Source organism: Camelina sativa, chromosome 7 (genome assembly GCF_030686135.1).
Source record: "Camelina sativa cultivar CO46 ecotype springtype chromosome 7, ASM3068613v1".
Classification (NCBI taxonomy): domain Eukaryota; kingdom Viridiplantae; phylum Streptophyta; class Magnoliopsida; order Brassicales; family Brassicaceae; genus Camelina; species Camelina sativa.
The window spans coordinates 6649433-6662505 of NC_141886.1; the positions used below are offsets into that span (position 1 = coordinate 6649433).

At 35.2% G+C, this 13073-nt stretch overlaps 2 protein-coding genes across 8 annotated transcripts; one reads left to right on the forward strand and one right to left on the reverse strand.

Moving 5' to 3' along the window:
* The first annotated feature begins 287 nt into the window (after positions 1-287).
* Positions 288-3780, forward strand: LOC104765006 (glutathione S-transferase T3-like). 4 transcript variants are annotated; one of them, XR_015561626.1, is made up of 9 exons: positions 288-423; positions 533-579; positions 703-753; positions 859-970; positions 1060-1137; positions 1261-1379; positions 1483-1517; positions 1628-1929; positions 3409-3780. XR_015561626.1 is itself a non-coding variant. In XM_087457867.1 (3 exons), exons 1-2 carry the CDS (start codon positions 1888-1890, stop codon positions 3285-3287), a joined length of 936 nt encoding a protein of 311 aa, XP_087313993.1. In that variant the 5' UTR covers positions 1791-1887; the 3' UTR covers positions 3409-3780. The 4 variants fall into 4 exon arrangements, 2 of the variants coding, with proteins under 2 accessions (XP_087313993.1, XP_010486944.1); XR_015561627.1 differs by lacking the exon at positions 3409-3780 and having other exon boundaries at positions 1634-1774; XM_087457867.1 differs by lacking the exons at positions 288-423; positions 533-579; positions 703-753; ... (2 more) ...; positions 1261-1379; positions 1483-1517 and adding an exon at positions 2394-3287 and having other exon boundaries at positions 1791-1929.
* Positions 1016-6117, reverse strand: LOC147940953 (uncharacterized). Of its 4 annotated transcripts, none has more exons than XR_015561624.1 (3): positions 4579-6117; positions 4098-4426; positions 1016-3946 (listed from the first exon to the last, which is right to left on the reverse strand). XR_015561624.1 is itself a non-coding variant. In XM_087457840.1 (2 exons), exons 1-2 carry the CDS (start codon positions 5943-5945, stop codon positions 4357-4359), a joined length of 1437 nt encoding a protein of 478 aa, XP_087313966.1. In that variant the 5' UTR covers positions 5946-6117; the 3' UTR covers positions 1016-4356. The 4 variants fall into 4 exon arrangements, 2 of the variants coding, with proteins under 2 accessions (XP_087313966.1, XP_087313967.1); XR_015561625.1 differs by having other exon boundaries at positions 4098-4470; XM_087457840.1 differs by having other exon boundaries at positions 1016-4426.
* Between the last annotated feature and the right edge of the window lie 6956 nt (positions 6118-13073).

Genomic DNA, 13073 nt, shown 5'->3' on the forward strand with positions numbered 1-13073 from the left:
AAGTGTTAGCAAAAATTTACGCGCAAAGTAGCCTAAGAGCATGATTAGTGGGGAGTACTCACAAAGTTACTCCACTATTTGGGCCCCAAAATAATATTAAACAACCCAAAAATGGGTCCATTATCGAAGAATCGATACCCTGGGAAGGAGTTTGAGCAACACTTGAAGAACGCTACGTGGCGACTTGTGAATGGGTGTTTGTTAAATATAAAAGCGTTTTTTTTTTATTTTTTACTCATTTTCTTTTCTTTTCTTCCCCAAAGTCTCTCTCTCTTCTCTCTCGAGAACTCCGGCGAAAGAAATGGCGATTCATATGTAATCGGGAAAAGAAGAAAGAGAGAAGAATCGAGTTATCAATTGGATTAAGCAGTCTGCCCAAGTGATCTTCTTCATTCTTAAGGGTTTCGTTCCTATCCTTCTAGGGTTTGTTCTCTCTCTCTCTCAATCCAATTGCATCGCTCTGTTATTCTTTTTCTTAACGCGTCGCGTCTCTGATTTTTTTGTTTTGTTTCTTCGTCGTCTCTTGTTGCAGGTTTTTTAAAGCAAGTTTAATCTGATTGTCGCTCACACGGCCTCTAGGTGAGTTCCTCTTCTAGGATTTGGCTTTGATCTTTCGGTGATTGATTTATCGTGTTGCTTCCTCTGTTTTTTTTTTTACTAACTTGTTTCTTCTTCTTCTTCTTCTCCTTCTGTCTCTCGCAGGTGCTTTTTGGAAGCATGGCTTTCGTCTCTGAAATCTCAACTTCTTCTAGGGTTTGATCTCTAAATTGATTTCTATTACATAGGGTTTTTTTTTCATTCACTCGAATTCCTTATATTTACTCATATTTCTATTATTATATTTTTTTGTAAATCCAGATTGATTGATTGCGGAGGATAACTGTAGTATTGATCGATCGGCGATTGAGGAGGATACTAAGATCTCTCCCTGATGGTTTGATTGAGGAGGAGGGCACTAAGATCTTCTTGGGTTTTTATTCATTCTTGTCACTCTCTGTTTGATTTTAACGACTTCTTTTCTTTTTTGGGGGGGTCTCACTCTCTCTCTCTTTGTTGCAGGTCTTCTTTTGGAATTACTCCCGAACAGCAAGCTTTGTCAAAGGATGGATCACAACTAGCAGCAATATGAAGGGACAAGTAAGTTTGCAGCCATGAGCTTAGACTTGCTTATTATATATATGTCTTGTTATTTTGTTTCTTATCTCTTGTCTCTAGCTAACTTTTGGTATGCATGTTTTCTTTTCTTTTTTGTTGCATCAGCCTCAAGGATTTGTCTCTTGACTAGCAGATAAAGGCATCAATGGAGATGATGACTTGCCAAAGCGCAAGACCTTTTGTGGTTTCTGGGACTAAGATCTCTCGGTGATGGTTGAGAAAGAGTGGAGTCTTCTCTTTGTTTGTTTTCCTAATCTCTCCCATATTTACTCTCTTTTTTGATATAGTGAAATAACTGTTGATATGGCTTTTTTATTTTCCTCTTAGGAGTTGAAAAACCGACGACCATCATTGTGGCTTATGTAAGTTAACTGATTAACTATGTTCATCTCTCTTTCTTCTTTTACATGAATTTTGAGATTTACCAAGTTATACTACTAACCCTGCTTCTGATGATGTTTTCTCTTTCTAGTTTCAGCTGATTTGTGCACAGGCTCTTGGATTGCCATTAGAGCAGCCAAAGAGTGTAAACATGGAGAGGTTGCAAAAGGTGAAACTTCGTGGGGCTCTTTAAGCTCCTCTCGAAACCACCAGAGGTTTGCTTTTTATTATGAGATTATTCTGTTGTTCTTGTTAAGAGTACAATGTTTTTGTTTCTGTTTATGTGATTTATATTGACTATTTTTACATGTTTGTGCGAGGTCAAATGGAGATCATTTGGAATGATTATTCATGAAGCGGACTGCAGCGTTTTGGATTCTCTTATTTGAAAAGGTATGGTACGACAGCTTTCATATGTTGTTGATAGTTATTGTTTGCGATTGTGTGTTGGGATGAATTAGTGTTAGATTAGGTAATAGTCAAGTCAGGACATTGATGATTGCTTTTTTGTTTGTTGGAGTTCTTAAATACGAATAGTACTTGATTAGAGAGATACTTGTCGAGTAGGTTGTTTTAATGTAATAAATTTGTGGTTGTTGTAGTTAATTTACAACCATAAATTTGAAAACCCAAAACCACTTGAGCTCAATATAAACCCTCCATGTTAGCACTAACATAAACCATTAACTTTTTCTATACAAACCCTTTTCTTTTAACATCAGCTTTCACTAAAACAACCAATGGATCCTAGAAGCCTTATTCGTAATCCACATACATATTTTGTTGATCTTATGAATTCTCAAAAAGACTCTAACTCCCAAGATAATCCAATTCTTCCAAATACATTCTCTTCTCAGCCTGTCCACTTTACCCAAACCCTCTCTTCTCAGCCTGTCAACTTTACCCAAACCCTCTCTTCTCAGCCTGTCAACTGTGGGCCTAGATTCTCTTCTCAGCCGTTTCAGTTTAGGCCGGCATCTGAAGATGATGATTGTATCGAGGTTGAGGTTGATGAGGATGAAGAAGACGAAGGAAGGGGAATAAGAAAGCGGTGGACTGCAGAGGAGGATGTTAACCTCATAAGCGCTTGGTTAAACACAAGCAAGGATCCAGTTGTAAGTAATGAGCAGCGGCTACAAAGTTTCTGGAAGAGGGTTGCTGCCTACTACAAAGCTAACTATGGGTCATCTGTTTCAAATGCAAGAGGGCCTACACAATGTAAGGCTAGGTGGAGCAAGATAAACCATGGAGTCAATAAGTTTGTGGGCTGTTACGCACAAGCGAGTTCAAGAAGAAAGAGTGGAGAATCAGAAGATGATGTATTGAGCATGGCGTATGAGCTTTACAAGAACGACAAGGGCAAGCCATTTCTGCTAGGACATTGCTGGAGGGAACTGAAGCATGATCAGAAATGGATCACGGAGGAGTGTAGCCATAAGCGGACTAAACTCGCTTCAGATGGAGCAGGAGCATCCTCACCCGGAGAGTGCAATGATGGAGCTGAGATGAGGCCTCCGGGGGTTAAAGCTTCTAAGAAAAAAGGGAAGAAACCGGCTGTGACTATTGATGTAGAGGATGGTTCTGTTGGTAAGCTAGACAAGATCATTGCAATGAAAGAACAAGAACAAGCGGCTAAAGAGAGACACGGCAAAATGAGACTGCTAGACAGCCTCCTTAACAAGACTGAACTAACAAGTGCCGAACAACTTCTTAGGGACAAACTCGTTGACCAAATGTTGACAAACACTTAGGTTTGGGTTTAACTCTTTTGTGTGTAACTATCCTCTTTTGTGTTTAACTCTTGTTTTCATTAAACTTATGCTATATGTTGTTTGTTTAACACTTGTTTTGTTTTTTGTTCTTTTGTTTCAGGTTTTGCGACAACAAATTAAGGTGATACGAGAAGGGAAACATGTGTTGTCAAAGACATAGATGTGTTGTGTTTACACCCGTGGAGGGGTGTTGTTTTTAGTTGTTGTCTTGTTGTCTTGTTGTCACGGGTCTGTGAGTTGTTGTCTTGTTGTCTTGTTGTCACGGGTCTGTGAGTTGTTAACTCTTTTGTAACCCGTGGAGGGGTGTTTTGTAACACGGGTTGTGAGTTGTTGTCTTCTGTTTTGTTTTGGTTGTCTTGTGTCTTGCAAGGACAGTCACAGATTTGTTTGTGTTGTTTTGTCTTTTGTAAGGGTTGTATTGCCCACTTGGTACTTTGTGTTTGCTGTTAAGACTATATATTCACTTCTCCTACTCTTTCATCGTTTTACATCAATGCTTTCTGATTATTCTCTTCCGATTATTCTCTTCTCTTTCATCCTATCTTCACTTCTACTACTCAACCAAATAAAATTTCCTTTGCTCAACCTTTTCACTTCTACTACTCAACCAAATATACCTTGTAACCTAAACCCTTTTCCTATACAAAATAAATCACACTTCCCATAAGCCTTCTACTATATCCAAATTGCAAAAAAATGTCTAATTGGAGTTCCGATCAAGAAGTTGATGATATTGTAGAAGAGGAAGTTGATAGTATAGTGGAGATGATCCAATACAACTACACTCACCCATATGTACCACCAGCTCCAATAATCCGAAGAGTGCACATTGAGAGAGACCGTGAAGAAGGCCACACTCGGTTGTGGAATGATTATTTTAGTGATAATCCAACTTACACTAACGCTATGTTCCGTCGTCGCTTTAGAATGAACAAACCATTGTTCCTTCGTATTGTTACCGCTATTGAGAATGGAGTCCCATACTTCAGACAAAGGCGAGATGCTACTGGAAGGCTTGGTCTTTCTGCACTTCAGAAATGTACGGCAGCTATTCGTTTGATGGCTTACGGATATACGGCAGATGCGGCAGAAATGTACGGCAGCTATTCGTTTGACTCCTAGCAATCAACTTGTAGCCTCACAATTCACAACCCCAAAAAATCTAAAAGGGAAGATTCGACGCAAACTCTTAAACCAAATCTACTCAAGCTAAACTAAGGTTTAACAGTTTTTTAACTTTAACATAGGGAGTGGTAAAACGTTTAGTTACCTGTCATGGTCATTAGAGACGAGGTAGAGGAACTGAGCATAGTTAGCAAGTAAGAGAGGATTATTAGGCTCTTGAGACAGTCCCGTTTGGTACATAAGCTCTGTTTTGAAGTGATCCGTGTCTTCCTCTGCTTCTACACGAGCCTCAACAGAAGACACGAACCGCGTCCTAGTGTCGTGATCCAACGAATCATCTATGTCTGAATACTGCATTCGATCTGCTTCCTCCACCATCGAATTCCACAGCCTGTTTTCATCTTGTCCCGATACTGACGGCTCTGACTCTGTAGTCGTTGACCCAAAACTCGATGATGACAATTGAGAAACTCCCTCGGGTATGATTGTTCTGAACTGTTCAGATCCATCGAATCCATCACCACCATCTGTTCCGCTTAACACAGGCTTAATGTTTCCACCGCCGCCGCCATTGTTGTTACCACCAACCGAAGTTGTATTCCCGTTAGTAGACGTCGATACAAAGAACGTTTTCACAATCGAGGAATCCAACTTCACGTTTGTTGCTTCATCTGTTTCACTGACGGTTGTTACCTCTGTAACCATCTGAGGAAGAGGAGCAGCTAAAGCAGAGTTGCTCCCGATGGAATAAACAGTGAAGTTAGCTAAGAGTATCATAACGTAAACCATCAACGTAGGCGTCGCGGAGAAGACTTGTTGAAACAACCAAACGAAAGATTGGTGCAACTCTTCTCTAACTCTAAGCAAGATCTCTTGCAAATCTTCGTAAAACAGAACCTCTCTCATATGCAGAGTAAAGCTTTGAAGCTCCCTAATCATAAACACCATTGAAGAAAACGCTTTGTTCATGGAGCAACACGCTGATTCACCGACTTGTTTGACTCCTTCTTCCCATTGTCGTTTCTTCTTTATGATCCTAAGCGAAAGAGGAAGGTCAACACTGTTTGCTTTCATTTCAATACTCGACAAATGCACCATCTCGTCCCACGGCGGCCCGATTGAGTTAGCTTTGTAATCGTGAGGCTCTGAACCGTATTGGTTTGGGACATTGAATCTGAGAGTTAGCTCTTGGATTTTTTTAGAAAACTCCTCATCGGAGAATGGAGGATCTAAGCTTGCGCTACAAACTCTTCGAATCGGTTTAGGTGATGATGATGATTCCCATAGGTCACATGACTTGGAGCGATGAAGCTTCGTTCCTAAAAGAGCTGAACGGTTCATCAGTCTCTGTGGCGCAAATCGACAAGATAGGAACCGTACGTCGTCGTGACCAATGCTCCGTCGTCGTTTTGAAGGTAGGGTTTGAGAAGGGGACGAACACTGATGAACGATAGGTTGAGTCGTCGTCCATTGAAGGAACGGAGATGAAGAAGAAGCTACTTTCACCCCCATGCGGAAACTCAAAACACAGAGAGTACAACAACAATGGCGTCTCCTTATATTCCTGTAAATCAATGGAGCTTTTATATATATAGTAGAGATGCGAATACAAAGGGTTTATTTAGTTAACGCACGAGTTTATTAAAAAAATATCAGCCGGTGAAACAGCGACGTTTAGAACCTGACAAACAAGTAAGCTGGTGACACGAACCGACTCACATGATTATTATTATTAAACCGGGAGAGGAGAAAGAGAGTCATTTATTAATCTGACGGTTTTAAGATATGCCACGTGTCTCTCAGGCTTTTGAGTTTTTTTTTGTTTCTCGTCATTTTCTCATACTTGTATTTTATTAATTAACCAATCAACGGTATTTGAAAAGCCACGTAGGTATTTATAATAGAATATTAAAAAGAAAAATCAATTAAGGAGTGTGAAAATAACAGTGTTTTTTGCAAAAATGGCCATGTAATCTGGCGTTAACTTTGAAGTGTGGGTTCTATACGTAAGTGTTGCGAATTGCGTCCATGTTCATTTTGCTCTCTTTGGTATAATTTTGTTTTTACTTTTTTCGGTGTTTGAATCTTTTGATTTTATATAGTAAAAATGGAATACGTTTGATTCAAAATTGAAATGTGGGATATCAATATTTTTCTAGTGATGCAAATGCAATGGATCATATAACCCGCTTATAGTTAATTACATTATATATAAAAAAGACCAAAACCAAAATAAACCAAATGAGCCAGGCTTACTGAAATTGACAAACAAACATAATCGAATCAAATTAAAAATTCTATCTAAATTCAATAACATGCGGACTAAACTAAAATCTCCAACAATTTAAACCCGGTGGACCAGAATTATTTAGGCTCTACACTTCTACTTTAGAGTTAGACATACTTTCACACAACCAACAAAACTTGAACCAAACCGAATCGGACCGAAAAGAAGAACGTGGTGTTTGGCTCATGTAGTTATATCTTGTCAAGAAGTAAACACAAGTGGTTTTATCTTGTTGGAAAGTGTAATAGGAAGGGAAGGTGGGGTTAAAGTTTCGACGGTGTAGAAGGAAGGAAAGGTATGCACCAACTTGCCATAAGTTTACATCGTTTGAGACAGTGACGTACTGACGTTAGAAGGAGGTGAACAAATTGACGGCTCTCGTTGATATTTGGCTCATGTCCTTCTTATGTAGATATTTTGGTTTTACTACCTACCTTGTTGTTCGTCTTAGTATCGACTGTTCTTGACTCTGAACTTCTTCGATCTCTTCATCATTAATAGAAGATACAGAGTTGTTGTCTTCGTTCTCTTCATTGCTTTCTCGATGTTGATCCACATTAACACCATGTTCTGCAACCGATTCATCTTCATTCTCTTGTTGGATGCCTCGGTTACCAAAATCACCAAATACAACCCTGAAACTTCCACTCTGTTATGCATCTCGACTGTTAGCACTCCAACTCCAACCTTTTGTCTCATCAACCACCACATCCCTGCTTACAATTATTTTCTGAGTTTGCGGTTCTAGAAGTCTATAGGCCTTAGAACCAGGTTCTGTCCGGAGATGAACTGTGGTTCATGATCTATCATCTAGCTTTCGAAAGTGAGGTTTGTCAACCTTAACATATCCAATGCAGCCCAATACTCGAAGATGATCAATATTCGGTTTCTTGTTCCGTAATGCCTCACATGGTGTTTTATTTGCAAGAGATCTTGTTGCAATCTTGTTTAATAAGTAGGTCGAATGTCTGATGGCTTCACCCGAGAAATAGTTTGGAACCTGCATGTGCTCATGATGCTCATTGTCATCTGTAACAATGTCCTGTTTTATAATTATAAATAAAGAATTTTTTTGAATAATTCAGGAAAATAAATTACAAAGGAAATTGAATTAAAAAAAAAAGAAAAAAAAATCAAGCAACAAAAAAGAAGATTGAGCAAAATTAAAACGGTAAAGCGAAGAAAATGTAAATACGAAAAATGGAAAACGTTACTATGTAAATTAGCAATTTACTATTTGTGTGTTAAAAATAAAAAATATATAAATAGGTGTTAAGAGATTTATTTCCCCTATTATTGTTCTAATAATTGACAATCCAAACAAAATTATTATTTAATTAAACAAAACAAACTAAATATAAAACACAAAAGAATTAAAATGTTATTATTTTTTAAAAAATTGTCTCGCGGTGTACCGCGGTTTAAAATCTAGTTTAGTTAGTATTTTTATTATCAACCTAGACCACAATGTTGCTCTACTCTTAGATTAATTTTGTTTTCAAAAGTTATTCAACCTATCAACTGATATATATCCACATAAAATCGATGATAATATCATATGATATGTAGCCAAATAAAAAATCAATGCATGGATATATATATTTAAGAAGGATACATATCCACATAAAACGATATGATGATATATATATATATATATATAGCCAAAACCTCAATGCATTGATATATACAAACAAATAAAAAAATATCAATGTATATAAGATAGGAAAATTTTGATAAATACTAGGTAGAAAGAAGATAATAGATAATAAGAGTGGTGGCCATTGTTATGTCTCTCTCCATTTGATTTTCATATTGGCTCTATCCTCCTGTCAAGAGCCAACATGCATGAAAGCACATCGTTCCTATACGTTTGGTGCCAATTTATTTCCTATATGTTTAGTTCTGTATTTGTTGGGTTGATATTTTTCTATTCAATATTTGGAGCTTGCGAACCATTTTTTTTAAATTGAATGAAAAATAGTTAAAACTTTTAGGTGGGTAATCTCTTCTCATTTGTTAGGATTTCATATTCTAAAAGAAAATTCTTTCTGAAATTAAGTAGTCTATCTTACACATAACAGTTGCATACTATCAGCTCATATGGTTACTTCCTAACCAAAACCATTTCCGAGTTCAATATGGTTAAATGTCGGATGGTCTTTGTAGAATAGATACTACACTGATGTTTTAGATTATCTTGATCGTATTTTTTTGGTCAAGGTTCACAAATTATTTAGAGTCATAGGTTCGTAAAACCAGTGAGACACTTGACATGTAGCATACCTCTCATGTAATATATAGTTGTTGTTATTGCATGTCTAACATCTTACTTGTCTACCATTATGCTTATATACATATAAATTAATATTATTGAATTTTCAATATCTTCACCATATGAAATGTCCATCATATCAATCTTCATAAACCAACCCCCTTAATATCATCACATGGTGTAACCTATCATTTTCTCTTTGTTTTTATTTACCCTCCATACGTTTTCGGACATTTAGCATTTTGATTTTATGATTTGTCTCTAGTCTTCCTTGTCGTTGCTGTCCATTAGCAATTATTTTCATCATCACTTATTCACTTACATAACGTATAACCAACTTATTTTCACCTTTTAGAAATTGTACATTTCCCCAAAAGAAAACAGAAAACCTACTATTACTTAAATTGACGGGCCATTGCGGGGATACGAGAATATTTTAATAGAGCTAAGCAGATCCCACATCCTTAGCCTACTGTCGGACAATTGTCCACACCTCAAATTGATGATAATAAAATCATTTAAAAAAACTCGTATTAGGAAAAGAAAAAAAAAATCTATGAACTCTCAAATACTAGTATTTGGATTTTTTTTATCAAAGGGTCAGTTTGGCTTATAAATTTGATATTCTCTTTTGTCAAACATTTCATATGATATTTCAAGATATTTTGTTTGATAACATGGCGTTTAACTAACTTTAAATTTAAGATTCAGTTCCTACTCCATGATCTATTTCGACGATGCTTAATAATTTCAACAACACATTTCACATCCGATATTCCTAAAACCAGTCACGAGACAAGCTAACTATATCGATATAATCCATGTTTCTCCAAAGCTTGTTTTCTGACGAAAATTTCTCGATCGTCCAAATAAAGAAACTAGCTAGGATGGGGCAAGATTCCACCGTACGTGTTTTCAATGACATTGAATAGAAATATATAAATGAAGTGAGAAGAGTTCAATGAAAGAAAGACCAATAAATATCAACCGTTAAAGAAGGACATGAGCCAAATATCAACCGTTAAGAAGGACATGAGCCAAATATCAACGAGAGCCGTCAATTTGTTCACCTCCTTCTAACGTCAGTACGTCACTGTCTCAAACGACGTAAACTTATGGCAAGTTGGTGCATACCTTTCCTTCCTTCTACACCGTCGAAACTTTAACCCCCCTTCCCTTCCTATTACACTTTCCAACAAGATAAAACCACTTGTGTTTACTTCTTGACAAGATATATAACTACATGAGCCAAACACCACGTTCTACTTTTCGACCGGGTTCGGTTTGGTTCAAGTTTTGTTGGTTGTGTGAAACAGTGAAAGTATGTCTAACTCTAAAGTAGAAGTGTAGAGCCCAAATAATTCCGGTCCACCCGGTTTAAATTGTTGAAAATTTTAAAAAAAAAAAAAAAAAAAAAAATTGTTGATTAGTCCGCATGTTATTGAATTTAGATAGAATTTTTAATTTGATTCGATTATGTTTGTTTGTCAATTTCAGTAAGCCTGGCTCATTTGATTGGAATATGTAATTTATAAGCTATTGTCGGATTAAGTCACAATTTTACCAATGATTTAATTGTTTTACAAAATTTTAGTTAAATTACCCTGATTTAGTATGTCTAATATTCTTATATTAGTGGTATTGACCAAATAATTAAATGAAGATTTAATCCGTGTTTCAAAACCGAATTAATAATATTTTATATTTATACTAATGTTAATTCAAATCGTCATGTTAATAACATGTGCCGCTATATAACAACAAACCGTCATATTAGTGGTTTAACCCGTATTTCAAAACTGTCATATTAGTGGTTTAGGTTAGGGGTACCAAAATGGGTAAAAACCCATGGGTTTACCCTGTTTGTCTATTATTTTAACGGGTATGGGTTAAGTTTTTATACCCATATAAATAAATGGGTTTTGATGGGTTCGTCCAATGGGTTCGTGGGTTTAACGGGATAAACCCATTAGGGTTATGGATTACCCATAGGTTAATCGAAAAAAATAATAATAATATATATATAATATAATATAATATATATATATATATATATTATGTATATGAAGAATGAAAAAAAATATATATTATGAAGAATGATGACTATGAAGTTAAAGAATCTGACTGGATCATTTACAGAAGATTCAAGTGTTTTTTTAATTTTAAATTAAGAATAGTTTTTATTTTAAATTAAGAATGACTTTTTATTTTGGTTTAATAGATTTTTGGCTTTAGGATTTTAGGATGTTCTTTCTATTTTAATATCTAGATATTATTTTCCTAAACTTGAAAACTTTGGTTGGTTTTATAATTTATTTTATATAATAAGTTATGGATTTAATATTAATTATTTTATTTATATATGGGTAACCCATATAACCCATTTAGCCATTGGGTTTTATATTATTGGGTATGGGTATATAAATTCAACCCATTATAATAAATGGGTCGGGTTTAACCCGCCCACGAAAGTCTCTAACCCATGTGAGTATGGGTCGGGTCGAGTCGGGTCGGGTCGGGTTACCCATTTTGAGATCCCTAGTTTTGGTTGTGTGTTGTGTTTTGTTTGTGAAGTTGATATTTATACATGGAAAATGCTTGATGAGCAAGGAGTTTACGATCCATAGCAATAAAAGAGAGATTTTAGTGTTTTCCTATTTGAGTTGATAACAATATTGCAGAATAATATTCAGTTTCTTAACACGGTATATACTATATTAAATGCTTTTCTTGATGCTAAAGTTAAATATACCCGATTATTGAGTTTATAAAAGTTGGATTCTTGTTTTTATAAACTTTATTAACGTTATAATAATTATTGCGATTGTAATCATTTGTTACTCAAACTCGGCTGTGTCATTTAAATTTAAGAGATCATACAGTCTCTAAAGATCTATTAAAATAGGTTTGGAAAATTTTATGGGATTAAAAAATTAATGCGTAGAGTTGTGTTTGGAAATATCAGAAAATATAGATGGTGTCAAGCTTATTATGGCAATAAGTGTAAATAAATTTGTTCGATTAATATAGTGCCATTAAATGAGTTTCCATGAATTGTAATTTTAGGAAAATACTTAGGAGTTAATGTTGTAAATAAAATAAATTAAATAATCAAAACTTTAAGGGCATAACACAAAATGTACTTCAAAAATAATAATATAGATGTTAGAAATATTTTTTTTCGCGATTTTAAGAATAATTTAGTTATTGCTATTTTGACAAAATTGTAAGGATTAACTATGAAAATATGGATAATTTTAAGAGTAAAACCCAAAATATAATTCAAAAATGTATATATAAATTCGGTTGTGTCATTTAAATTGAAGAGATCCTACAGTCTCTACAGATCTATTAAAATAGATTTTAAAATTTTTAAGGGATTAAAAATTGAATGCGTAGAGTTGTTTTTGGAACAATCGACATGTATAGATTTTGTCAAGCTTTGTATGACAATAAACGTATCAAATAAGGTCAATTTTAGTTCTATTAAATGAGTTTTCAGGAATTGTTATTTTAAGAAAATAGTTAGGGGTTAATGTTGTAAATAAAACAAATTAAATAACCAAAACTTCAATGGTAACACAAAATGTACTACAAAAATAATAATATAGATTCATAAATGTCTAAATGCAAGGGAATATTTTTTTGGTTGAAGTGCATCAGAAGCTCTGCTCCATCCAATGTTTTGGGAATCTGAGATAAGACTTACTTTCTTACAAGAAGCTAGTGACCTATTTCAATACCATGACACTGACCTTGCAATTTTGAAGGGTTAGACCAGTTCTTTGCTGCTAAGTTCCCGATATTGTTAATGGAGACATACTATGTCATAAAGTATTTCCATTAAAACGCCATAACAAATACCTAGAGGCTTTACATTTAGCTCAGCTTGATAAACTTCAATATTAATGATTTTCCTTTTACTGATTAAAAGAGAAAAAGTTGTCCAAAAATGTCTCCAAGTTGCGTATCTTACTCTCGTAGACACGTAAATATGATCTTACAATGCTTTAATGATCTATATGTTTCAGGTTCATATATATTTATATACATTGATATATTTATTCAACCAACCTCCTTC

Coding starts and splice junctions, on each gene's coding strand:
- LOC104765006 (XM_010488642.3), top strand. CDS start 2,277: ATGGATCCTAGAAGCCTTATTCGTAATCCACATACATATTTTGTTGAT.
- LOC147940953 (XM_087457840.1), bottom strand. CDS start 5,945: ATGGGGGTGAAAGTAGCTTCTTCTTCATCTCCGTTCCTTCAATGGACG. Junction 4,427..4,578: donor GTCTCTAATGACCATGACAG/GTAACTAAACGT, acceptor GTTGATTGCTAG/GAGTCAAACGAATAGCTGCC.